This window comes from Podarcis erhardii, assembly GCF_964252035.2.
Source record: "Podarcis erhardii genome assembly, chromosome: 1".
Classification (NCBI taxonomy): Eukaryota; Metazoa; Chordata; class Lepidosauria; order Squamata; family Lacertidae; genus Podarcis; species Podarcis erhardii.
The window spans coordinates 129,423,080-129,450,658 of NC_138497.1; the positions used below are offsets into that span (position 1 = coordinate 129,423,080).

The 27,579-nt window shown below is 47.0% G+C and overlaps 1 protein-coding gene across 1 annotated transcript in view; it reads left to right on the forward strand.

Annotated features, from left to right (window-relative positions):
* The window catches only part of NOP58 (NOP58 ribonucleoprotein), a 36,400-nt gene extending 24,403 nt beyond the window's left edge, over window positions 1-11,997 (forward strand). The window contains exons 12-15 of the mRNA XM_081835327.1: window positions 1,581-1,642; window positions 2,957-3,099; window positions 9,508-9,644; window positions 11,624-11,997. Of these exons, the coding sequence (XP_081691453.1) occupies window positions 1,581-1,642; window positions 2,957-3,099; window positions 9,508-9,644; window positions 11,624-11,683 (402 nt within the window). The 3' untranslated portion in view covers window positions 11,684-11,997. The remainder of the gene's footprint in view (window positions 1-1,580; window positions 1,643-2,956; window positions 3,100-9,507; window positions 9,645-11,623) is intronic.
* Window positions 11,998-27,579: the final 15,582 nt, after the last annotated feature.

Consider the following 27,579-nt stretch of genomic DNA (forward strand, 5'->3'; position numbering starts at 1 on the left):
GCTTCTCGGTGGTGGTGGCAGTCCTCACACTTTGCCTAAAGTACTTTATAGAGTCTAGTGATGAAGCTGAAAGGTGTGCAGAGGAGGGCAACCAAGGCTATCGGGTCTGGAAACCGAGCCTTATGAAGAATGGTTGAAGGAGCTGGGTACGATTAGCCTGAAAAAGAGGAGAGCAAGAGAGGAGATAAGACAGCCATCCTCAAATATCTCAAGAGCTATCACACGGAAGAGGGAACAAGCTTGTTTTCTCCTGCTCTGGAGGGTAGGACTCGGGTTACAGTGGTACCTTGCGTTGCAGACTCTTCAGGTTACATACGCTCTGGCGGGAAGGTAAACAGCGTTTCCGTGCGCTGCTGTGGTTTGCCAGAAGCGGCTTAAGGTAAAGGGACCCCTGACCATTGGGTCCAGTCGTGACCGACTCTGGGGTTGCGGCGCTCATCTCGCTTTATTGGCCGAGGGAGCCGGCATACAGCTTCCGGGTTATGTGGCCAGCATGACTAAGCCGCTTCTGGCGAACCAGAGCAGCACACGGAAACACCGTTTACCTTCCCGCCAGAGCGGTACCTATTTATCTACTTGCACATTGGTGTGCTTTCGAACTGCTAGGTTGGCAGGAGCAGGGACTGAGCAACGGGAGCTCACCCCATCGCGGGGATTCAAACCACTGACCTTCTGATCGGCAAGTCCTAGGCTCTGGTTTAACCCACAGCGCCACCCACGCCCCTAGAAGTGGCTTAGTCAGCCAATAAATCAAGATGAGCACCGCAACCCCAGAGTTGGTCACAACTGGACCTAATGATCAGGGGTCCCTTTACCTTTATCTGCTCGGCTCTTCCTTTGCAACACAGCTCAAACTCAAGCTGCATTATGAAGGAGAAAATGGGCCATCTGGCATCAGGTGAGTGACCCCCACTGATCTATCAAGATGACCCACCTATGGGGGTGGGAAGTTCAGAATCCAGAGCAGGAGAAACATTAGACTTTGGAGAACTCCTGAAAGCATGAGGGGTGGGAATTGCAACAGGAGAAGAAAAGAAAGAGCCTTGTTAGATCTTGGCTTGGTTCATTCACACAGCATGGAATCCGGACTGAACGTCAAAGCACCGAACTTTTCGTTCTGCACATACCAGGTGGCTGTGGTTGACTCTCGACTTGCTCATTCCTCAGCCACGCTGTTTCTTAATTCCTTTCTTCTGGGATATGGAACTGGTGTCCCACAAGAAGGCATGGAAACCCTAGGATTTGCTGTTAGCCGCCCAATGGAAGGAGATCCAAATAGTTCAGCCCACCCTTACAGATGTTTTTGGACTACAACATTATCAGCCTTAGCCAGACCCTATAATGATGGGGTTGGGGAGAGTTGTTGTCCCGAACATCTGGAGAACATCAGGCTTGCGGAGGCTGTTTTAGCGCAGCCCGTGTTTCTTCTGCGAGGGAACAGCCATAGTTCCCCTGTTATTAGGAGTAGTTCACTCCAGCCTGCTTTTTCTTATGAGAACCTTAATTCTTCTTAGCAATGTTGTGCCAACATTTTATCATCAGTCATTTGTTCCTCATAGCTGTGCCTTTCTCCCCCTCAGATAAGACGGATAAGTGGCACGGGAAAAGCCTTGGCCAGGGCAGACAAATATCAGCACAAGAGGTTGGTAGTTGTATGTTTTGTTTTGTTTTTCTTTTGCTTCTCAAATGCTTGGGTTTTAATTTTTCCTCACTGTCTCCTGCATTGGTGGAAACATTTTCAATATTCTCAGCGCAGCCTTGCTTGCTGCGAGCTGGGTCTCAAGTTGCATGTTTGGCTCGTTGCTAGCTCTCTTCTTTTTTTCCTTACCTTGGTGGTGGCGTTTTAGTTTAATACAGATTAATAATACAACTTTTGTGCATTATGAGCCGAAGGAGTCCAGATACCAGCCCATAGTGGAGAGAACACCACTTTTTTCCTAATACAGTGGCACCTTGGTTCTCAAACTGCTAAAACATACATTTTTAAAGAAACCGGAAGCTTTTTTTATTAGGCATTTTAACAATAAGTATTCCAAAAGAAAATAAAAGAGTGCTTCTTTACGCAACAACAGCAGCCAGAATGTTGGAATATTGGAAAAACGAGTTAACACCAACCTTGACTTAACCAAAATGACAGAACTAATAAGACATCACTCAGGAGACAAAGTTAAAAAAGAATGGGATTACTTTAAAAATTATCTCCAAAATATGGTTCCAATAACAACACTTGTTGTGCCTAGACTAATTTCACAGATATAAGGGAAATTCCGTGTGTGTTTTTTAATAATTGAATACAGATTACTTAAATGTAAGAGAAGTGTAGTAGCCGCAAAGAGTTAGCGGGAAGTCAAAAAAGCATATAAGGGACATAGAGGAACAGAAAGAATGTGACTGTAAAGGAATGAGAGAGAGAAAAGCAGAAATATGAAGGTAGCTTCTTTCTAGGAACTTTATGTATAGAATATTCAAATTATGGTTTGTATTCCTTAAATGATTTTGTGTATTGGACAAATATTTTTTTTCCTTTTCCTTTTTCTCTTCGTTTTGATTTTGGATCGTTGTTGTTGATTGTTTTTCTATTTGCAAAATTAATAAAGCATTAAAAAATGTAAAAAAATATATATGAAAGGCCGCCTCAGCTCCTGGTAACCAGCACCAGAGGCATAATTTGCCTGGGGAGGTTGTAGCCAGGGCCACAAACAAACAAACAACCACACAGTCCTTTGGGAGGCAGAGATGCAAGAGGACGTCAGAGGAGGGAGAAAAGGAAAGAGGGACAGAGGCCAGTGTTGCCCACGGCGCCCTTGACCATCTTTCAAGACATCCCACGGTTCGCTGGTTGAAAACCAGTGCCCAAAGACATTCAGGCTAGGAAAAGATGGGCATGATCTTCGGTTCTTGTGCTTTTTCCCTGCATTTTTTAAAAACCAAAATAACACTCCTTTTGTCATTCAAGTGAAGTGAAGACCTACGACCCTTCTGGGGAGTCGACGCTTCCTCCGGTCCCAGGAAAGCGCAAACGTGAATTGGAAGACGAGGAGGAGACGACGACAGCAGGCCCAGGAAAAGCAAAGAAGGCGAAAATAGTAGAAATCAAAGGTTAGTTGCCGTGCCTCCGGAATCTTAGCTGCGTCTGAAGTCACTTGATCGGCTTCCACCTCCCTTTGTGTAAATGTACTTTTGTAAAATGGTTTCCCTGCCGGCCGTTGGACTCGCCACTATGCTCTCTTTGTGTAGCCTGAAACAAATTTGATGGGCTTCCCAGTCTGCTTGAAAGGTTCCGCAAATCATCTTCCATTCTGCCTCTTCCAAACTTCTGGAAAGAGTGCCTGGCAATTTGTAGCCAAAGCAGCAAGAGCCACATAAAGAAACTTTTTGTGTGTGTGGAGCTGGTGTTGGTGGGGAGATCAATCAGGTTTGGAGAAAGACAAAAACTCCTTCTCAGGATAAGTCCCTAAAGCGGGGAGGGGGAGGGGGAGAGAAGTACCTTCCAAACAGCCCAAAGGAAACTTTTTTAAAAAATAATTTTTATTAATTTTAAAAGATAAATTATAATATATACCACAAAACTTCACAACTTATACAATATTTTTTTTTGGACTTCCATCAACACCTCTGATGATCCACCGTTTTAACCACTTCTTGTACATTTCTTAAAATTCATATTGCCTTTAATTATCTTAACTAACCACCCTCCCCTTTATCCATTTTTGCAATAGTTCCAATAATTCACCTCACAAAACTTCTTGCAAATCTACAAACATAGTCTGATCATCACAATTACTTTTCAAATAGTCTGTAAATTTACACCAGTCTTCTGTGAATCTCTGGTCCTGCAGATTTCGAATCCTTCCTGTTAGTTTGTCTAGTTCTGCATAGTCCATTAATTTCATCCTCCATTCTTCTTTCGTCGGTAATTCTTCTTGCTTCCATTTTTGTGCCAATAATATTCTTGCTGCCGTTGTTGCATATAAAAACATTCTTTCTATTTACATTCTTTTCTATTTATATCACTTCCTACAATGCCCAGTAAAAAAGCCCAAAGGAAACTCAGTGGAATGGGAGGAACGATAGAACAGAACTGGAGGAAGGGAGACAAAAATCAAATACAGCCGTACCTTGGTTATCACACGCGCTGGTACTCAGACGTTTTGGCTGTCGAATGCCGCAAACCCGGAAGTGAATGTTCTGGCTTGCAAACATTCTTTGGAACTCAAACTTCTGACGGGGCTTCCGATTGGCTGCAGGAGCTTCCTGCAGACAATCGGAAGCCGCGCTTTGGTTTCCGAACGTTTTAGAAGCTGAACAGACTTCCGGAATGGATTCCGTTCAACTTCCGAGGTGCGACTGTAGAGGGATCAAAATAATTCATTGTCTGTTGTGCACAACAGTCTTCCCCCACCCCTTGATCAAAATGGAGGGTGGGGAGGAAACGGCTTACTCTCCTTTCCCAGCAAAAAAATACCCCCAGGACTGGGCACATTCAGTGGGCAAGGAATGTGATGGGCTGACTTCACTTGCAGAAACGAATTGCCACCTTTTCATTTTAATTGGTGACAGCCCCTTCTGGGCTGGGTTTGCCAATCGACTGCTGCGGTGTTTTGATAATGATGTTGTTGTTGTTGTTGATGATGATGATGATATTTTATTTATATCCCACCCTCCTCCTTGGGCTAGAGTTCTGTGAGGATTACCAAAGGAGGGGGTCAGACTGTGCCTTGGCCAAAGGCTTGGCGGAACAGCTCTGTCTTGCAGGCCCTGCAGAAAGATGTCAAGTCCCGCAGGGCCCTAGTCTCTTGTGACAGAGCGTTCCACCAGATCGGGGCCACAGCCGAAAAAGCCCTGGCTCTGGTTGAGGCCAGCCTAACCTCCCTGTGGCCCAGGACCTCCAAGATGCTTTTGTTTGAAGACCGTAGGGTCCTCCGTGGGACTTACCAGCAGAGGGCGGTCCCATAGGTACGAGGGTCCTAGGCCGTATAGGGCTTTAAAGGTTAAAACCAGCACCTTAAACCTGATCCTGTACTCCACTGGTAGCCAGTGCAGCTGATATAGCACCGGGTGAATGTGATCCCGCGGAGAGGACCCCGTAAGGAGTCTCGCCGCGGCATTCTGCACCCGCTGGAGTTTTCTGGGTCAGTCTCAAGGGCAGCCCCACATAGAGTGAGTTACAATAATCAAGTCTGGAGGTGACCGTCGCGTGGATCACATTGGCTAGGTCAGGGCGAGAGAGGTAAGGAGCCAACTGCTTAGCTTGGCGGAGATGAAAAAATGCCGCCTTTGTTATAGCTGCAATCTGCGCCTCCATGGAAAGGGAGGTGTCAAAGATTACACCCAAACTCGTTAACGGACAGTGCTGGCACTAATTGCGCCCCAGCAAGAGATGGGAGTTTCCCCCCCCCCCCGATCCCATATCGTCCCAACCCAGTCAAAGGACCTCTGTCTTCGAAGGATTTAACTTCAGCCGGCTCCCACGTAACCATCCAGCCACAGCTTCCAAACATCTGGTCAGTGTGTCTGGGGCCGAGTCAGGATGGCCATCCGTCTACAGATAGAGTTGGGTGTCATCAGCATAGGAAAAGGCTCCTAGCCCAAAGGAGCTTGCGAAGAAGAAAAGGCATCCATCTTGTCTGAGTTTTCTCATTTAGAACTCTGTTAAGGAACAGCCACCCTGCATCTCTGTTTGCCGTGCTGTCGCTCTCGTCGATAACCACGTATCTGGAGTGACTGCATGCAAAGCAGGAAGGCAGGATACGTGCTTTTTAAAGAGTTGCCCATGTCGGAACGAGTGCCGAGCCCACACCCACCCACTGTCCTCTAAATCTCCACGGCGATGGTCTGTTCAGCTTCACAATTCTCCCTCTCTTGACAGATTGCCAAAGCCCTGAGGCTTTAGTTTTTGTTGGCTGAAAACATCCTTTTATAGTGGAGTTTTGTAGCTTTGGTACTCAGAATGCTGTGTGTTGCCCGCAGTCCTCCGGGCTAAAGGCGATGGGTGTTTTCCACCCAAAGGCTCTTTATTCATAAGTGGGTCTAATAGAATAGGGGCAGTGTTTGTCAAAAGACAGAACGGTATAGTCCAAAATATTGTATACCAACTTAATTCTTATTTATATTGATACATTCCTTCTTCAAATGGAGTCAGAGTTGAGTTGGGGGAACATAAGAAGATGGTTTGAGCATATTACCGTGATCCTGGTCCGACTTCACTGGCTACCAGCTAGTTTCCGGGCCCAATCCAAAGTGCTGGTTTTGACCTATAAAGCCATAAATGGCTCAGGACCGCAATACCTCAAGGACCGCCTCTTCCTATATGAACCTACCCGGACCCTGAGATAATCTTCTGAGGCCCTTCTTGTGTCCCTCCTCCTCGAGAGGTCCAGAGGGTGGCAACATAAGAACGGGGCCTTCTCTGCAGTGGCTCCCCGTCTGTGGAATGCTCTCCCCAGCGAAGTTCGCCTGGCGCCTTCATTATACACCTTTAGGCACCAGGCAAAAATGTTCCTTTTTAACCAGGCCTTTGGTTGACCTGATTTACCTCCTATGCCCTTTCAAAATGTGGGGTTTTGGGGGGGGCGCTATTGGGTTGTTTTTTGATTTTTATTATGTATTTTGTGGTTTTATATCTTGATTTTATTCTGTGAACCACCCTGAGACCCCGTGTTATAGGACGGTATATAAATTCTTCTTCTTCTAATTCTTCTTCTTTATTTCTTACATTTATATACCACCTTTATCTTCCAAGGATCTCAAGGTGGTGTACATGGTGTACAGAAGGCCGAGGGCCTTCTGGCGGTTCCCTCATTGGGAGAAGTGAGGTTACAGGGAACCAGACAGAGGGCCTTCTCGGTAGTGGCGCCCACCCTGTGGAACATCCTCCCTTCAGATGTGAAGGAAATAAGTAGTTATTCTATCTTTAAAAGACATCTGAAGGGAGGTTTTTAACATTTAACGCTGTATTGTTTTTAATACTTGATTGGGAGCCGCCAAGAGTGGCTGGGGAAACTCAGCCAGATGGGCGGGGTGTAAATAATAAATTATTATTATTATTATTATTATTATTATTATTATTATTATTATTTATTTTAATTTTTATTATTATTCCTCCTCCCCATTTCACAACAATCCTGTGAGGTAGGTTAGGCTAAGAGATAGTGACTGGCCCAAGATTACCCAGTAAGCTTCATGGCTGAGAGGAATCCATATCAGATTTAGTACAATCTACACTGACTGGCAGTGACTGTACAGGATTTTAGCTGGGTCTCTCCCAGTCCTGCCTGGAAATGCTAGGGATGGAAGCTTGGGACCCTTCAACTTGCAAGACAGAAGCTCTTCTACTGAGCTGCAGCCATCCCGAATGCTAGATCCCCTTGGAATGTTAAGTTTTTGCTTTCTTCTGCACCTTGAATGCCGCTGTGATTTAAAACCTTTACCTGGAAGCCATGTCAGTGCTTGAGGTTTCTTTTTTTATATATATATAATCATTTTTATTAAGTTTTCCATTTTAACAATCTAATCAAATCACATTGAATATTCCAAATTATACAAATACATATGATAAAGTCCAAATATTTTGCCAAGTTATAAATTTTTGTTGGGGCTTCCCATGCTTCAAGTTCAGTGGGGTCCAATCATCTTATGTTTCTACTGCCTTGAGCTTCCAATAGTTCCTTCTTTAAATCCTCCTGTTGTTATCCTTCCTTCTTTCATGGCCTCTGAGTTGTTTCCACAGGCGAGTTGAAGTGAACAATAATATACTTCTGTGTGAAATTTGTGTGACTCTCCCCTCCCCCCCTTTTTTTTTTGTGCAGCTGGTAAGCCTCTTATTTGCAGTATGTCCTCACATGCTGGTGTTTATGCTGAATCAATCCAAAAGTCCTTCTCTAGTGGCAGACGCCATCTTCTCTCAGTGCCAATGAAATCTAAGCGTTTGCTCATTAATTTTCTCTGACAAGTTGCACCAAACGTTAGTCTTTCCAGGGGAGGTTTGCCAAATCGGACTTGAAGTACAGTGGTGCCCCGCAAGACGAACGCCTCGCAAGACGGAAAACTCGCTAGATGAAAGGGTTTTCCGTTTTGGAGGTGCTTCGCAAAACGAATTTCCTATGGGCTTGCTTCGCAAGACGAAAATGTCTTGCGAGTTCCTGCGGGGGTTTTTTCCTTCCCCCCCCCCCTTTTTCAAAGCCGCTAAACCGCTAATAGCGCTAATCTGCTAAGCCGTCAATGGGCTTGCTTCGCAAGACGAAAAAACCGCTAGACGAAGAGACTCGTGGAACGGATTCTTTTCATCTTGCGAGGCACCACTGTACAGATATAATAACAAATTAAGAGCTCGCCTCCCCCTATGACTATTTATCTCTGCAACTCGGTCTATCCCATAATGTCGGATCCCAGTTAAATAGTGCGTCACAGGAGAGTCTTTTGTCTTCTTCCAATTTTTTCAAAGAACAAAGGCTTTAGTTAGTATTATTGTTTCCATACAGTTTATATTTTCTGATCTCACTTGCTGTAAGTAATGTAGATGGTTCTTCTGTCAGTGCTTGAGTTTTCAGACCTGATGGTTCATCTCTCCCCATATGAACCAACCCTGAGATCATCATCTGAGGCCCTTCTTCGTGTGCCCCCTCCACGAGAGGTCCAGAGGGTGGCAACACGAGAACAGGGCCTTCTCTGCAGTGGCTCCCTGTCTGTGGAATGCTCTGCCCAGGGAGGTTCTGCTGATGCCTTCATTATACACCTTTCAGTGCCAGGTGAAAACTGTTCCTCTTCCAGAAGTTTGGCTGGTTGGCATTTTTAAGTGTCGGGGGGGGGGGAGATTGTTTGGGGTTTAGATGATCAAAACAGGAGGAATTAAAAACCTTTATGTACAACTTTCCAGACTTTGGCTTGCACGATTTTTGCTTCAGACTATTTACAAAAGCGGAAGGCGGACTTCCTGTTTAGGACCTTCCCGCTGAGTGCCAAATTAAAGTGTTTCTTAGCCCAATTTTCCGTTCTACTCATGGGTACTTGCTTAGAGTCCAATTGTCCCCAGGAAAAAGTCAGCGCTCTCCGTCAATGGCTGTGCGGCTTCACTCCGTAAAAATAGCGGTCGATTCAAAACACCGCGCCGCTCACCCCACGTCGCTTCAGGTCCCCGAAAAAGGGGTTTCCTTGCGTGTAGGGGGGGCACTCCTGGTGTCAGCCGAATCCCACGTTCCCAGGCTTCCTCCGCCTGGGATTTTTAAAGGGTCTCCGCATTCGCCACGGTGGCAAGACCCAATTTTCGCGGAGCGGGTTCCTCTGGATCAGAGGAATTCCGCCATTGCCGATGGCGCTAACCCGGAAGTCCAGAAGTTTGTCTGGTTGGCATTTTTAAGTGTCGGGGGGGGGGAGAGATTATTAGTTTGGTTTCGTTCTAACTTTTAACACGCATTTTGTTTTGTTTTCATATTGTATGTTAATGTCGCGAACCTCCCTGAGATCTACGGATCAAGGATACAGTAATAATAATAATAATTTTCCCCATAGTGGAGGAAGAGGAAGAACAGGAGGAACCTGTCAAGAAAAAGAAGAAGAAGAAGGAGAAAAAGATGAAAGCTCAGGAAGAATCTGCTTGGGTAGAGGATGAGGAAGAAGAAGAACCATCAACTAGCATTTCAGTCGAGGTAAGATGCTTCAAATCGTCCAAGATGACGTATGCTGCTGTAGTGAAAACTTGTGGCAGCCGCAGGTCCATAATTCGGTTTGTCAGTCGCTTGTTGGAGGGTTGAATGAACATGGGCACACTAGGAATGCTTACTGTTTGAATTGCAGGAGTTGAAAAACCTGCATGATCTGGATCTTGGGTAGGCAGACTATTCCCCCCCCCCCAACAATAATATTTATTATTTTTCATACAAAAACATAACAAAAGAGAGAGTAAACAATAATAAAAGGGGGGGAGAGAAAAGGATATGAAACATAAAATACATCAACTCGCTGCGTAAACTAAAAATTAATTAATTAATTAAAATCCATCTTCATAAATGTATTACTTGGCTTCTTCTAATCTCTTCCACCTGAATTTCTTAGTAATTATATATAGCAGTTTCCAATGTCGTTATTTCATGAAACCATATCACAGTCATAATCATATTTCCTAACTTTTCTTATCGTACATGTTCTTATTTATTTATTTATTTATTTATTTAATCCTAACTTAGTCCTACGCCTAATTAATTCTTTCAAGTGGTTACATATCTTTAATATTGTGGGTAGGCAGACTAAGGCCCTGGGGCCGGATCCGGCCCAATTGCCTTCTAAACCTGGCCCGCAGACGGTCCGGGAATCGGCGTGTTTTTACATGAGTAGAATGTGTCCTTTTATTTAAAATGCATCTATGGGTTGTTTGTGGGGCCTGCCTGGTGTTTTTACATGAGTAGAATGTGTGGCTTTATTTAAAATGTATCTCTGGGTTATTTGTGGGCCATAGGAATTCGTTCATTCCCCCCAAAAAATAAATATAGTCTCCCCCCCCCCCCCAGAGATCTGAGGGACAGTGGACCGGTCCCCTGCTGAAAAAGTTTGCAGACCTCTGATCCGGAATGTCAGAGCGTATGGGGAAACAGTGCTTTCCCCAAATACCTTGATGCATCTGTTGGAATTGCGTGGAGCCCACCCTCATGAAAAAAGACAATTGCCTGCTTATGTACCCTGTAAAGGTAAAGGGACCCCTGACCATTAGGTCCAGTCATGACCGACTCTGGGGTTGCGGTGCTCATCTCGCTTTATTGGCCAAGGGAGCCGGCGTACAGCTTCCGGGTCATGTGGCCAGCATGACTAAGCTGCTTCTGGCGAACCAGAGCAGCGCACGGAAACGCCATTTACCTTCCCGCCGGAGCAGCACCTATTTATCTACTTGCACTTTGACGTGCTTTCGAACTGCTAGGTGGGCAGGAGCAGGGACCGAGCAACGGGAGCTCACCCCGTCGCGGGGATTTGAACCGCCGACCTTCTGATCGGCAAGTCCTAGGCTCTGTGGCTTAATCCACAGTGCCACCCGCGTCCCTTCATCTACCCTGTAGCCATGTCTTATTCCACAACCCTCCAACCTCTCGTTCTGCAGAGCCGTTCAAGGCTTTGACGAACCAGAGAGCTCTTGCCGGGGCAGAAACGACCCTCTTCAGCCTCATGTGCGTCACAAGCCGCATGCGTTGACATGCGTGCACTCGGCGTCGCATAGCAGCGGCCCGGTCCCGGTGGCGCAGTTCCGAGGAGGAGCTATTTTGGAAGCAGGTGTGGCCCACGCTGCTGCGTTTTGATTGGCGAGCATCTTGCCTCCATTTAAAGTTCTCCGTAAATGGAGGGAGAAGGGCTTTGTTCTGCTGAGATGCTTAGAGATGAAAGCTTCTCTTCTCTTGCTGAGTGCTGTTGACTCATTTCATTAGGGTCATATCGATGGTAACCATGGATTCCTGCGGTTCTCGTGAGCCTCTCCGTCTAAAGAGATTAGCAAAGAGGGAGCAGAATAGGACCGTGCCTCTGCTGCTTGCATCTCAAAGGAACAACCCAAAAACCCTTAGATGCAAATCAATCTTCCTAATTTTGAATTTTGTATATTTCATAATTGGGAGTAGAGGGGTAACAACGCTTATTCTTTTTCCAGACTTCAGAGAAGAAAAAGAAAAAGAAAAAGAAGATTAAAGAGGAGCCAGAAGATGATTAAGAGGAAGAAACCACAATCTCCCTGGGGATGGCGTCGATGTGGTTTTGGAGACAGCTGCCCCAAAAATGTAATTTGCCCCACAATTAGGCAAGGCCGAGAAATTCTTCCCACTTTCTGTGGAGCAGATCCACCCTCCATTCTCAGTTTTTTAGTCTGAACACCAAGTTTAATCCTGATGTTTCTTTGTAATACTAACAAACTGCTTTGAGAGTTTCCCTGTATCTAAAAAGCAATATTATACATGTTTGAAAACCAGTAACATTTTCAACAGCAGGACTCCTTTATCTTCCTTCAGTATAATTTTTTAGAGCACACTGAGTCTGAAAAAAATACCTTTGTGTGTGTGTGTGTGTGTGTGTGTGTGTGTGTACATACATGGATGTTTCTTTCCAGTCAGCTGAAATTCTACTTAAAGGTAAAGGGACCCCTGACCATTAGGTCCAGTTGTGACCGAATCTGGGGTTGCAGCACTCATCTCGCTTTACTGGCCAAGGGAGCCGACTTACAGCTTCCAGGTCATGTGGCCAGCATGACTAAGCTGCTTCTGGCGAACCAGAGCAGCACACGGAAATGCCGTTTACCTTCCCGCCAGAGCGGTACCTATTTATCTACTTGCGCTAGTGTGCTTTTGAACTGCTAGGTTGGCAGGAGCAGGGACCGAGGAATGGGAGCTCACCCCGTCGTGGGGATTCAAACCACTGACCTGATCAGCAAGTCCTAGGCTCTGTGGTTTAACCCACAGCGCCACCCGCGTCCCTCTGAAATTCTTCTTACTTTTTTTTTATTTCATGAAATATACTGAGGGAGCTTGGGGGCGGAATGGGGAAGGCATCTAGCAAATAGGTCAGGATACAGTTCATACTCAGTTTGTGGTGAAAAAAGCATCCACTGGGATTGGGTTAACACTTGCTAACACCTGGGAATGCAGAAAAAGGGAATAGCCAATTTCTGGAGTTCCACCTGGTTCTATAGACTTCTCCCCCAGATTATCTCCTGTCTTTGCCCAAGACTGGACTTTTCGTCACAGCAAATGCCAGGACACCATACTTCTTCACCAGATATCTTACAAACCATGAGGAGGGAATGGGTAGCCTTCACTCAACCTCACGGAAAGGGCTCTTGTGTTTTTTTCCATTTCCATCCTTTTGCTTTCCAGGGTTTGGAGGGAAATCAGACAAAGCGAGGGGGGGTGACCTTCCAGAATGTTCAACTACAACTCCCATGAACCCTGGCCATTTGATAGGCTGGCTGGAGCTGATGGGAATTGGAGTCTCGGCAACTCCACCCCTGCAGATTAGGTGGGGAGCAACTTTCTTCAGACGGAGTGAAGCCAAGCCTTCGCTCTTAAGCTTGCTCAGGAGACACAGAGGGCAAAAACGTTTCCCCAAAGTCTAAAATGTCTCCTGTGAGTGGTGGCATGCTCCAAGCACCACAGCAACCCTTTTACAAAATAATAATAATAATAATGTTTCCAAACAGTTGGTTTTCTTTCTTTGTACAGTGGTACCTTGGGTAGGGACGCAGGTGGCGCTGTGGGTTAAACCACAGAGCCTAGGACTTGCCGATCAGAAGGTCGGCGGTTTGAATCCCCGCGACGGAGTGAGCTCCCGTTGCTCGGTCCCTGCTCCTGCCCACCTAGCAGTTCGAAAGCACATCAAGGTGCAAGTAGATAAATAGGTACCACTGCAGCGGGAAGGTAAATGGTGTTTTCGTGCACTGCTCTGGTTCGCCAGAAGCGGCTTAGTCATTCTGGCCACATGACCTGGAAGCTGTACGCTGGCTCCCTCGGCCAATAAAGCGAGATGAGCGCCGCAACCCCAGGGTCGGTCACGACTGCACCTAATTGTCAGGGGTCCCTTTACCTTTACCTTACCTCAGGTTAAGAATTTAATTCGTTCTGGAGGTCTGTTCTTAACCTGAAACTGTTCTTAACCTGAAGCACCACTTTAGCTAATGGGGCCTCCCACTGCCGCCGCTGCACAATTTCTGTTCTCATCCTGAAGCAAAGTTCTTAACCCGAGGTACTATTTCTGGGTTAGCGGAGTCTGTAACCTGAAGCGTCTGTGACCCAAGGTACCACTGTAATTTGTAGTTTTAGATTCAGGAAATGGTGACTTAAGACAACAGGCTTGAACACACACTTGCTGAATAATCTGACGGAAGTTAAAGGCACTTACGTCAACCATCAACAATGATTGAAAGATATTAAGATAAGCACACATGCAAGAAGATAACGTTGCCTTTTCGTTTAACAAATGGAGGAACTTCTCTCGTGAGTTGGCCAGACTCCGTAGCTCCCAGACCTACCCCATGTGCCAAGATAGCCATTTGTTTCCCAGAATGACGTGTGACCTTTGGGGAAACTGGTTAGCATGACCCAATCCTTCCTGCAAGAACAGCAGTTCCCAGACATTTTATTATGTAACACCTCTCTGTGCTGAACTAACCGCTCTGCTATTTGCTCTGTCAGCCCCAGCCCACATGGGCAAAGGTCAGAGATGATGGGCAACGTGAGTTCCAACAACCTCTTGGAGGGCACCAGGTTGGGGAAGCTCACCCTGTAGAATAGAGCAGGGGTAGCATTGTGTGAGGCCCTCCAGAGGTTGTTGGACTTCTCCCATCAGTGTGTCCATGGTTCCCCCTTCCCACTTGGTAGGACCCCAGTCTAATGGAAGCTGGTGAAACCCGGACCTGATGGAGTAGCTAGGAGGTCACATGGGTGAAGGGAGAAGAGAGTGATGGGAAAAGGTTGTTGTAATATTTAAGTCAACAACACTCTGACCTTGTTTCCCTGTTAAGGGAGGAGCTCAGTGCCGTGTACCCTTTACATCATCATCATCATCATAATTTATACCCCGCCCATCTGGCTGGGTTTCCCCAGCCACTCTGGGCGGCTTCCAACAAAACACTAAAATACAATTACCTATTAAACATTAAAAGCTTCCCTAAAGAGGGCTGCCTTCAGATGTCTACTAAAGGTTTGGTAGTTATTTTTCTCTTTGACATCTGGTGGGAGGGCGTTCCACAGGGCAGGGGCCACTACCGAGAAGGCCCTCTGCCTGGTTCCCTGTAACTTGGAGTGGGCAGAGGACTGCAGGCAGCAGACGTCATTCCCCAAAATAAAATTATAGTAATGATCCCATTGTCATATAGTGAGCTTCATGGCTGGGTGAGGTTTTGAACCCAGGTCTTCCAGGCCCTAGCCCAATAGCCCTACTGCCAAACCTAGGGACGTGGCGAGTCCTTGTGACATGGTGAGCTCCCATTGCTCTGTCCCAGCTTTTGCCAACCTAGCAGTTTGAAAGCACGCCAGCACAAGTAGATAAATAGGTACCACTGCAGCGGGAAGGTAAATGGCGTTTCTGTGCGCTCCGTCATGGTGTCCCGTTGCACCAGAAGCGGTTTAGTCCTGCTGGCCACATGACCCGGAAAGCTGTCTGCAGACAAACGCTGGCTCCCTCAGCCTGAAAGCAAGATGAGCACTGCAACCCCATACCCACCTTTGACTGGACTTAACCGTCCAGGGGGTTTTTTACCGTTGAACCTGTATGCTGAAACTGTACTCTTCTAACAATTGATGTAATCAAGTATCACTGGCACATGGCAGGGCGGAATGGAAGTGGCGTGAGGATGAGGCGGCGGGAAAGTTGGGGAAACTTTGGGGGCGGTGATGGCAGTTCAGGTGTGTGTCCACCTGGGGTAAACCACAGTAAACTTTTGATTCCGACATTCAAAATTCTACTTGCAGTCTGTGAGACACGCTACTTACTAAGTGTCGAGGGAGGTTCTGTGCGGAAGCTTTTTGCACCTTGAAGATCTAGATTGTTGCGGAATATAGTGGTACCTCGGCTTAAGAACTTAATTCGTTCTGGAGGTCCGTTCTTAACCTGAAACTGTTCTTAACCTGAAGCACCACTTTAGCTAATGGGATCTCCCACTGCTGCCACGCCGCCAGAGCACGATTTCTGTTCTCATCCTGAAGCAAAGTTCTTAACCCGAAGTGCTAATTCTGGGTTAATGGAGTCTGTAACCTGAAGCGTATGTAACCCGAGGTACCACTGTTGTTTTTTGGGACACACACACACAGGCTAATGACAAAGCAATGCCTTGAAGTCTGGAAGACAGGCAGCTATTTATGAAGCTCTGGGTGTATCACCATAACACGATAGAGATAAATTGAGTGCTCCGTAAGTGCATTGCAACACCATGAAGCAATCGTGGGCAGCTGTACGACAAGTATGTTTTACTGTCTGGCTCAGTATGCCTCTTTGGGTAAGCAGAAGGAGAAATATCTTTGAGGACTTTGTTTCCCTGTGTTCTGATTAGATTGATTAGATTAGCCAGTGTGGTAGAACACAAAGGCAGGTGAGATAAGGATCAATCACTCCTCTAGAGATGGGAGGATCTCTACATTTCGGTTCTCTTCATTCCTCCCCGACCCATAAATCTTAAATTTTTCACATTTCTTCTGCAATTTTGTGAGTGCCCAGGCCTGTGTTTCCCTCACTCAGGAGCCCAGTTATGTCACCCTTGGCCTGCCAAGCTGGCAGCTTCTTACCCTTTTCCAAACACCCTCCCTTGTGGAGTGTTCCCGCAGCCTCCTCTCTCCCCTTTCCTTGAGGGTGCCACAGGACACACAAACATGGTCTCTGAGCCGTCTCGGCTCCTGGCAACCAGGACCCCTTGGCCAGCCCCAGAGGCACCATTCGCCTGCGGAGCTTATAGCCAGGGCTGCTGCAAGAAACATCTGGGCAAGCGTTTGGGAGGCAGAGACGCGAGAGGGCATTGGAAGAGGGAGGGAAGGGAAGAAAGAGGGACAGAGGTCAGTGTTGCCTGCAGTGCCCTTGACCATCATTCAAGGCACCCCAGGGTGTCACAGCACATTGGTTGAAAAATCACTGCAGTATTTGGAGGGACGCAAGGGAGAAACGCGCTAAGAGGAAGGCACGCTTGGCAAATCCACACCGTGATCAGCTCCCGCCCGGTAACCAATGTCCACACTATGGAAGGACGTGTGAATCCAGAATTGGCCTCCACAGTCACAAAGTCGAGGAGCACCGTAAAGGTAAAGGTAACCCTGACTTAGGTCCAGTCGTGGCCGACTCTGGGGTTGCGGCGCTCATCTCGCTTTATTGGCTGAGGGAGCCGGCGTACAGCTTCCGGGTCATGTTGCCAGCATGACTAAGCCGCTTCTGGTGAACCAGAGCAGCGCACGGAAACGCCGTTTACCTTCCCGCCTGAGTGGTACCTATTTATCTACTTGCACTTTGACGTGCTTTTGAACTGCTAGGTGGGCAGGAGCAGGGACCGAGCAATGGGAGCTCACCCCATTGCAGGGATTCGAACCGCCGACCTTCCGATCAGCAAGCTGGTTTAGACCCCAGCGCTACCCGCTTGGTATCTGAAGAAGTGTGCCTGCACACGAAAGCTCATACCAATAACAAACTTAGCTGGTCTCTTAAGGTGCTACTGGAAGGATTTTTTTTTATTTTGTTTCAACTATGGCAGACCAACATGGCTACCTAGCTATATATTAAAACTGTGTTTATGGAAGACAATCTTACTCGGCTACGAGTGATCGCCAAAGGAGAAGACACCACTGTGCCTCAATATATCTGAAATGCCCAAATAGAATAATAGAATCAAGGAATTGTAGAGATGGATGGGTCCCGAGGGTCATCTAGTTCATCGCCCTGCAACACACAATCCCCCTACCCCATCCAATTTGAAACCATACCGGACCCTGCTTAGCTTTGCAAATCTGCTAACAGTTTTAACTTGCTGCTCCACTAGGAGCTAGGAAGCAGCAGCTTCTATGGAGCGAAACAACTAAACTCAATCAAGGTTACTATAGTTACTCCCAGACTTTGAACTAATAAAGGGTTAAGATGAAAAGAGTTTGTATGAACAAAACAAAAAAAACACCCCCAATGTTGTGCTTGCAGCCATTTGGCATGAGCTATTAAGAGAGCTGACTAAGCTGTTATTTATTGGCAGCCCTAATAAACTTATCCCGAGAGCCAAAGATATGAGAATGCCTGTAATGAAATCTATATAGCTTCTTGACTTTCTGTATCTCTCCTTGTAAACAGCATTACTGGCCTGAGACCTGTTTATTAGGTCCTGCAAGTTTAGGTCCCTGAGGAGGTCACACAGCGCTATGTGTGGCAGGGGAAAGATGGTTTTCCAAGCCTGGTGCAGCCTGAAACAGCATTTCGTGTTCTTCAGAGCCTGATCTGGTATTGACACTGCCTTCCTTTATGTTAACATTCCTATGTCATTCACATATTCAAGAGTTAGGATCCACAACAGTACTTAGAAACCCCTTCCCACTCCATGAGTTTTTTAAAAACCCAGCTGCAGGTATTTCTGGAGAACACTGATTTTCTGGGTCTGAACAAGCAGCAATGGTTGCCTGTCGAGACCCCGCAGCCACCCCCTCGTTGGAAATAACTCACACAAGGACACGGATATTAGGTTTATGTTATTGGGCAAATTTTGGCCACAACTTTATTGAAATTACAGAATGTGAGCGGTATTGGCTTAGGCATTGATTGGACCTGACTATATCTGACTCCTGCCCAATGTCTACCGGTAGGGGGAGCCCTGTCGATGCGAACCAACTCAAGCTCCCCCTGGTGTTCCCGTCAGGGTCGTGTCAAGGCCCTAGCCCCCAGCCGGGCTTCAGACTAGAACAACACCCCCGGATTCCTTTAATGCAGTGTTTCCCAACCTTGGCCCTCCAGCTGTTTTTGAACTACAATTCCCATCATCCCTGACCACTGGTCTTGCTAGCTAGGGATGATGGGAGTTGTAGTCCAAAAACAGCTGGAGGCCCAAGGTTGGGAAACACTGCTTTAATGGAATACCCTTAAGCATGGAGGGGCAGGTGATGGCCACACCTCCCCTCCCCCGCACAAGGTCAAACAATGCCTAACCGCAACCCTAACAAAGTTGTGACGATTGCTACGGGGTAGGCGAAATGCAAGTGGCCAGTGCCAATTTGCCAAGTGGAAAAAATCCTACCAGGCCCCTCGGACAACCAAGGTGACCAACCGAAGTCCATAGCAAGGCCATTGCCTAACCTGCAAATAGGGAGGGAGGGCAGATGATTGAGGAAGCGAGCCAAAGAGGAAGTCCTCTGGCTCGCTCCTTGGTTTAAACGGCCCCGGCCAGGCCCACCGGTCAGCGGGTTGGCTCTGACGTGGCTGGGATCCCCCAGGCCACGGGGGACAAAGTCCCCTGCCCCCGGTGGGGACTGGGTGGCCACGCGGTCCACCGCAACTCCTCCCCACTGGGAAGTGGAGCAGATTTGTCTGAATGTTTCCTGAGGTTTCCTGAGAAATGACTCTGGAGAAGTGTTTGTTACTTGGGTTTGCATGATCTCTTTGGCATTTAATTAGCAAAGGTTTCCCAGCAATGAACCATGAAAAAAGTATTGCTGGCTCTCTCTGTCTCTCCTAACTACGTTTGCACCAGTTTTTTTAAAATATCTTTTTACTGGGTTTTATAATCGAGGATCATAGGAATAATATATTTTTGCACCAGTTTCCAAAAAAAAAAGGTAGGACAAAGCCCTTTTTAAAAAGTCTGTGCTTTAACACTCCAATCATAACAGATTTGGGGGGTACACAGGAGATTAGGGGGCAGAGAGGAAGATGATATCCCACTGAGTGGGCTTGTGTTGACACCCTGGAGGCCTTTTTTAATATATGTTATAATATTGTAAATCGCTTTGGGATGCCAATTTATACCCCGCCCATCTGGCTGGGTTTCCCCAGCCACTCTGGGCAGCTCCCAACAAAATTTTAAAAACACAATCAAACATCAACCATTTAAAACTTCCCTAAAGAGGGCTGCCTTCAGATGTCTTCTAAAAGGCTGATAGTTGTTCTTCTCTTTGACATCTGGTGGGGGGGGCGTTCCACAGGGTAGGTGCCACTACCGAGAAGGCCCTCTGCCTGGTTCCCTGTAACTTGGCTTCTCACAATGAGGGAATCACCAGAAGGCCCTTGGCGCTGGACCTCAGTGTCCGGGCAGAACAGTGGAGGTGGAGATGCTCCTTCAGGTATACAGGACCAAGGCAGTTTAGGGCTTTAAAGGTCAGCACCAACACTTTGAATTGTGCTCGGAAACATACTGGGAGCCAATGTAGGTCTTTCAAGACCGGTGTTATGTGGTCTCGGCGGCCGTTCCCAGTCACCAGTCTAGCTGCCGCATTCTGGATTAGTTGTAGTTTCCAGGTCACCTTCAAAGGTAGCCCCACGTAGAGCGCATTGCAGTAGTCCAAGCGGGAGATAACTAGAGCATGCACCACTCTGGCGATACAGTCCGCGGGCTGATAGGGTCTCAGCCTGCGTACCAGATGGAGCTGGTAAACAGCCACCCTGGACACAGAAATGGTCTGCGCCTCGATGGACAGATGTGAGTCCAAAATGACTCCCAGGGTGCGCACCTGGTCCTTCCGGGGGACAGGTACCCCATTCAGGACTAGGGAGTCCTCCACACCCACCTGCCCCATCCCCCCAAAACTACTTCTGTCTTGTCAGGATTCAACCTCATCCGCCATCCATCCTCCAACCACCAACTACCAAACTTTTTTATTTCCTTGACATCTCATGGGAGGGCATTCCACCAGGGAATGTGTTCAGGGCAGCTGTTTACCAGCTCCATCTGGTATGCAGGCTGAGACCCTACTTGCCCTCAGACTGCCTCACCAGAGTGGTGCATGCTCTGGTTATCTCCCGCTTGGACTACTGCAATGCGCTCTATGTGGGGATACCTTTGAAGGTGACCGGGAAACTACAACTAATCCAGAATGCGGTTCCCTTGCTGTGAGAAGCCAAGTTACAGGGAACCAGGCAGAGGGCCTTCTCGGTAGTGGCACCCACCCTGTGGAACGCCCTCCCTTCAGATGTCAAAGGGAAAAATAACTACCAAACTTTTAGAAGACATCTGAAGGCAGCCCTGTTTAGGGAAGCTTTTAATGTTTAATGGGTTATTGTATTTTAGTGTTTTGTTGGAAGCCGCCCAGAGTGGCTGGGAAAACCCAGCCAGATGGGCGGGGTATAAATAATAAATTATTATTATTATTATTATTATTATTATTATTATTATTATTATTATTCCACCATCAAGAAGACCCTCTGCCTGGTTCCCTGTAACCTCACTTCTCGCTCTGAGGGAACCGCCAGAAGGCCCTCAGAGCTGGATCTCAGTGTCCGGGCTGAATGATGAGGGTGGAAACGCTCCTTCAGGTATAATGGGCCGAGGCCGTTTAACACTTTGAATTGTGCTCAGAAATGAGCCAATGTAGGTCTTTCAGTTATGTGGTCTCGGCAGCCACTCCCAGTCACCAGTCTAGCTGCCGCATTCTGGATTAGTTGTAGTTTCTGGGTCACCTTCAAAAGTAGCCCCACGTAGAGCGCATTGCAGTAGTCCAAGCAGGAGATAACCAGAGCATAATCCATAAAGTTAGCATCTTGCCCTCCAAGCCCTCAAGCACTCTGTGAATAAGATTATGTGTCACATTTTCTTGTCCACATCCTCCCATTGTTCCGCTCTTTCGAAGAGCTTCATTTGCAGATGGGTCGTGCTTGTGATATAAGTCAAGAATTGGAGCAGAGGTTCAGTGATGCAGTTAACAGCACTGTTGCGCAAAGGGTGATAAACATCACCCGTTGGTACTGATATATCCAGTGGACACATTAAAACCAAACCCGTGTTTACCTTTCCAACAGAAACATCTGGAGGATACAATATCAAAATATATTTTAAATCAGGGCAGGCCAAGCAAGCTATTTTCTTCCTCTGGAAGCGGAACAAAACCGGCTTGCAAACAGATTCTTGGGTTTCTATTGTAGCAACCGAGAAGACAGACAAAACCAGGGTGTATTAAAATAATATACTAACCAGAGAAGAAAATGGCAGTAAGTAAATCAGCCTTGGCTTACTGATAATCACATGAGGATGTCAAAGGGGATGCGATAGGATGGAGGAAGATGAAAAAGGCAGCGAAATGAATGAAGGCGCAGAGAACGGCATCCGTGCACAAGGAGAGTTAAGAGATTAGATTTGCTTTCAAAGAGAGAACATCAAAGAGGGAACTTATTTACTTTGGATTATGGCACAAGAACCAGGAGAGCTTCTGCACATTGGTTTAAAAATAAGAGAGAGAATCACTGGCTTCTTCAACGCTCAGTTAACCGCTGGGACAAAATGTCCTGGGTCACCTTCAGGTGAAACAAACTTAATTCAAAATGGTATGAAATAGGATGGAACCCTTAGTGGCTGTATAGTAAGGTGAGTGACCTTACATTCAAGACTAATTCGTAGTCCTCATCTGGAAATAATGTCAGTTGTCTAAACATTTTCTGTGTGTATCTTCCTTCCTTTTACTCAAACTTTTCCTTTTCAGTATTTTCAAGACTTTCATATTGATAACATAAATATATCTCATTTTCACTAAAAGACATTTCAGTGGAACAGTCCTTTGATTAGAAGACTGATTTTCACTGCCCGTTATTAAAACCTTTTAACAGACCAATATAACAAGAACATCTGATTTCTCTCTCTTATTGCTGCTCTCACAGCATAATCCTGTGCATATTTACTCAGAAGTAAATACGCCTTTCTACACGAGCGGTGGACTCGTAACCTGGTGAACCCGGTTCGCGTCTCCGCTCCTCCACATGCAGCTGCTGGGTGACCTTGGGCCAGTCACACTTCTCTGAAGTCTCTCAGCCCCACTCACCTCACAGAGTGTTTGTTGTGGGGGAGGAAGGGAAAGGAAAATGTTAGCCGCTTTGAGACTCCTTAAAGGGAGTGAAAGGCAGGATATCAAATCCAAACTCTTCTTCTTCTTCTTCACAAAGACTTATTACCTAGCATGTGCTTTGAATAAGTCGCATCAAAACCACTAAATCTTACTTCTGAGTTGACATGCATATGGTCGTGCTAGCAATAAGGAACAATTTCTCCAGTGGAGAGGCACAAAACCTAACTGAGAATAAATTTAGATAAAATAATATTAGAAAGTTCAAGCTAAACGTACTGTACAAACTCGGGTAACTCAAATTAATTCATACAGCACTATTCTGCTGTACAGCACTACCTCAGGTTACATACGCTTCAGGTTACATACGCTTCAGGTTACAGACTCCGCTAACCCAGAAATAGTGCTTCAGGTTAAGAACAGTTTTAGGTTAAGTACGGACCTCCGGAACGAATTAAGTACTTAACCCAAGGTACCACTGTACTAGAGTAGCAAAGGGTTTATGGCAGAAAGAGGGCGTTATTGGGAACGATATTTATGAGCTGGGGAAAAAATTCACATCTGGCAACCAATGCGCCCATTTGGTTTCAGATAGTATATGAGTAAGGTAAAGGTAAAAGGAGGGACGGGGTGGCGCTGTGGGTAAAACCTCAGTGCCTAGGACTTGCTGATCGTATGGTCGGCAGTTCGAATCCCCGCGGCGGGGTGAGCTCCCGTCGTTCGGTCCCAGCTCCTGCCCACCTAGCAGTTCGAAAGCACCCCTAAGTGCAAGTAGATAAATAGGTACCGCTTTATAGCGGGAAGGTAAACGGCGTTTCCGTGTGCTGCACTGGTGCTGGATCGCCAGAGCAGCTTCGTCACGCTGGCCACGTGACCTGAAAGTGTCTGCGGACGGCGCCGGCTCACGGCCTCTTAAACAAGATGAGCGCACAACCCTAGAGTCGGACACAACTGGCCCGTACGGGCAGGGGTACCTTTACCTTTAAAGGTAAAGGGACCCCTGACTATTAGGTCCAGTCGTGACCGACTCTGGGGTTGCGGCGCTCATCTCGCTTTATTGGCCGAGGGAGCCGGTGTACAGCTTCCGGGTCATGTGGGCAGCATGACTAAGCCGCTTCTGGCAAACCAGAGCAGCGCACGGAAACGCCGTTTACCTTCCCACCGGAGCGGTACCTATTTATCTACTTGCACTTTGACGTGCTTTCGAACTGCTAGGTTGGCAGGAGCAGGGACCGAGCAATGGGAGCTCACCTCATCGTGGGGATTCGAACTGCCGACCTTCTGATCAGCAAGTCCTAGGCTCTGTGGTTTAACCCACAGCACCACCCTAGTATATGAGTAGATGAGTCTAAAAAGCCTGGAACACAAATTTTCATGGGCCTCTAGTGGCTATGGTAGCTAATTTACCAGAAGTAATATATTTAGCATTAATTCTGGAAGTGTGAACGGGTTACAGACGTTTTAGGTTGCGCATTTTCGGGTTACGGACACGCCGAAACCTGGAAGTACCAGAGCGGCTTACTTCCAGGTTTCAGAGCTCGCGCATGCGCAAAGGTACTAAATCGCGCTTTGCACATGTGCAGAAGCACCAAATCACAACCCGTGCATGCACAGACGCAGCACTGCGGGTTGTGGATGCTGCGGGTTGCGAACGTGCCTCCCGTACGGATCACGTTCGCAACCCGAGCATCCACTGTGCTTGATTCTGACCAAACTAAGCCTCTCTACAGCAAAATATACATAAGGTAAAGGTAAAGGGACCCCTGACTATTAGGTCCAGTCGTGGACGACTCTGGGGTTGCGGTGCTCATCTCGCTTTATTGGCCGAGGGAGCCAGTGTACTGCTTCCGGGTCATGTGGCCAGCATGACTAAGCCGCTTCTGGCGAACCAGAGCAGAGCACGGAAACGCCGTTTACCTTCCCGCCGGAGCGGTACCTATTTATCTACTTGTACTTTGACGTGCTTTTGAACTGTCTGTAATTACTTGCCAACTCTGCTTAAATTAAACAGCAGAGGGAGCTAATTACTGTTCCAACAACAACAGGCTTTTTGATAAGCCCAAGGCCAAGAAAAAGCACTGCCCAACAGCAGGGAACAAGCAACTTTCCTAGCATTTGTCATGCTGTTGCAAAGGGTTGAGGAATCTCTGACCTTCCATATGTTGCTGGACTACAACTCCCATCATCCCTGACCATTGGCCATGCTTCCTGGGGATGACGGGATATGGAGTCAAAGATGTGGATGGCCACAGTTTCCCCATAGGAATATAACAATGGTTGTGTGGGAAGAACAGGGAATGAAAACTCAATATGGTTGAGTGGATAGCATGTAGGTTTGGCAACATGGTTCTCTTCAGATGTTGATGGACTTCAATTACACTGATTCCCCAAGGATCATCAGAATTGTAGTCTGAAACACCTGGAGGACACCATATTATCTACTCATGGCAAAGCATGTCGGACACAGAACCATGGGAACTAGAGTTCTAATTTTTACACTTAGGCTGAGAAATAGGAAGTAAGCCAAGGCTAATATACCTCACAGGGTCGCTTGGACTAAAACTGTCAACCAAAAGCTTTACTTTTCTGGTTTATCACTACAGCAGTTATCAACACTGAGTTTCAGTAAAGCAAATAATTTAATTAGACAGCGCCTATATGACGCTGGTGGTGCTGTGGGTTAAACCACAAAGCCTAGGACTTGCTGATCAGAAGGTCCGCGGTTCAAATCCCCGCAACGAGGTGAGCTCCCGTTGCTCGGTCCCTGCTCCTGCCAACCTAGCAGTTCGAAAGCACGTCAACGTGCAAGTAGATAAATAGGTACCGCTCCAGCAGGAAGGTAAATGGCATTTCCGTGCGCTGCTCTGGTTTGCCAGAAGCGGCTTAGTCATGCTGGCCACATGACCCAGAAGCTGTACGCCGGCTCCCTCGGCCAGTAAAGCGAGATCAGCGCCGCAACCCCAGAGTCGGTCACGACTGGATCTAATTTTCAGGGGTCCCTTTACTTTACCTTTACTATATGATTTCGAGGGACAGAAAAATTTGGCCACGATAGGGAAATTTTTGTCCACGGGATGATTATTTCCCACCTTGTCATTGTGACACGTTGGCACCCTGTTTGCAAAATTTAAGAATTCCGAAATACAGACACGCTTTCGCAAGATTGAATATACTGCTTTCGGCTGTACTCGAGGGTCGGTTTCAAAAAATTCCGCTGGAAAAATGGTTATGTCCCTGTGGAGATGGCAGTATTGAGTCAGTGGCTCATGTGCTTCTGGCTTGCACTCTTTATAATGATTTGAGGAGTGAGGTTATTTTTAACCCTCTATTATTCTCCATGTTGGGTCACTCAAGCATTGCTACTATGCCCTTACTTTTAGCAGATCAAGATAATCAGGTGACAGCAAAAACTACAAAGATTTTGGCAGGGGCAATTAGAATAAGATCTATTATTTGATTATTGAAGTAAAGTCCCAAAATGTATTTTCTATAGTTAAGTTTTTACCTCTATAAAGTTTCTTCTTCTTCTTCCTCCTCACGTGGGGGAGGTTGAGATTAAAATAGCATTGACCCTCTTGTCTGTCACGTCGTGCTCCTTGGAAGAAAAATGATTCGTAATCATTAATTTATTTTTAAGTTGCTCATCCACATCTATTTGTGGTTTCTCTCTAGGAGGCCGAGAACTAAACAACAGAAACAGATGGCGGTCCAAAAGCCAAGCCCATTCTGGGAAATCAGACTTCCACTTGCAGGCCATACGCAGCGTCTGAGAAATAGCCTGTGGGTGGCTCAGCAAAGCAAAAGCCAATTGCTGTTTGGCTAAAGGATGTTACCCATTAAAATCTGGAAGCAGTAGAACTCAGGGATGGATCGCAAGTCCCTAGAGATTCTGGGTTGGGCTGGTGGAGCAGCACATTCGAAATGCGTTCTTTTCCTCAAATAATTCTGGGCATTGCAGTTTACTATTCACAGATTTACAATCCCCAGCAACCCTTAACAAATGGCTCAGGACCACAATACCTCAAGGACCGCCTCTTTCCGTATGAACCTACCTGGACCCTGAGATCATCTTTTGAGGCCCTTCTTCGTGTGCCTCATCCTCGAGAGCTCCGGAGGGTGGCAACATGAGAACAGGGCCTTCTCTGCAGTGGCTCCCTGTCTGTGGAATGCTCTCCCCAGGGAAGTTCACCTGGCGCCTTCATTATACACTTTTAGGCGCCAGGCAAAAACCTTCCTTTTTAACCAGGCCTTTGGTTGATCTTATTGACAACCAAAGCCCCTTTAGATTGTGGCTCTTTTGGGGTTTTTTTATTGGGTTAATAATAATGATGATGATAATTTATTATTTATACCCTGCCCATCTGGCTGGGCTTCCCCAGCCACTCTGGGCGGCTTCCACAAAAATATTAAAATACTGTAATTCATCAAACATTAAAAGCTTCCCTAAATAGGGCTGCCTTCAGATGTCTTCTAAAAGTCTGGTAGTTGTTGTTCTCTTTGACATCTGGTGGGAGGGTGTTCCACAGGGAGGGCGCCGCTACCGAGAAGGCCCTCTGCCTGGTTCCCTGTAACTTGGCTTCTCGCAGTGAGGGAACCGCCAGAAGGCCCTCGGAGCTGGACCTCAGTGTCCAGGTAGAACGATGGGGGTGGAGACGCTCCTTCAGATATACTGGACCAAGGCCGTTTAGGGCTTTAAAGGTCAGCTCCAACACTTTGAATTGTGCTCGGAAACGTACTGGGAGCCAATGTAGGTATTTCAAGACCGGTGTTATGTGGTCCTGGCGGCCGCCCCCAGTCACCAGTCTGGTTGCCGAGGTTCTGGATTAGTTGTAGTTTCCAGGTCACCTTCAAAGGTAGCCCCACGTAGAGCGCATTGCAGTAGTCCAAGCGGGAGATAACCAGAGCATGCACCACTCTGGCAAGACAGTCCGCAGGCAGGTAGGGTCTCAGCCTATGTACCTGATGGAGCTGGTAAACAGCTGCCCTGGACACAGATTTGACCTGTGCCTCCATGGACAGCTGTGAGTCCAAAATGACTCCCAGGCTGCACACTTGGTCCTTCAGGGGCATAGTTACCCCATTCAGGACTAGGGAGTCCTCCATACCCACCTGCCCTGTCCCC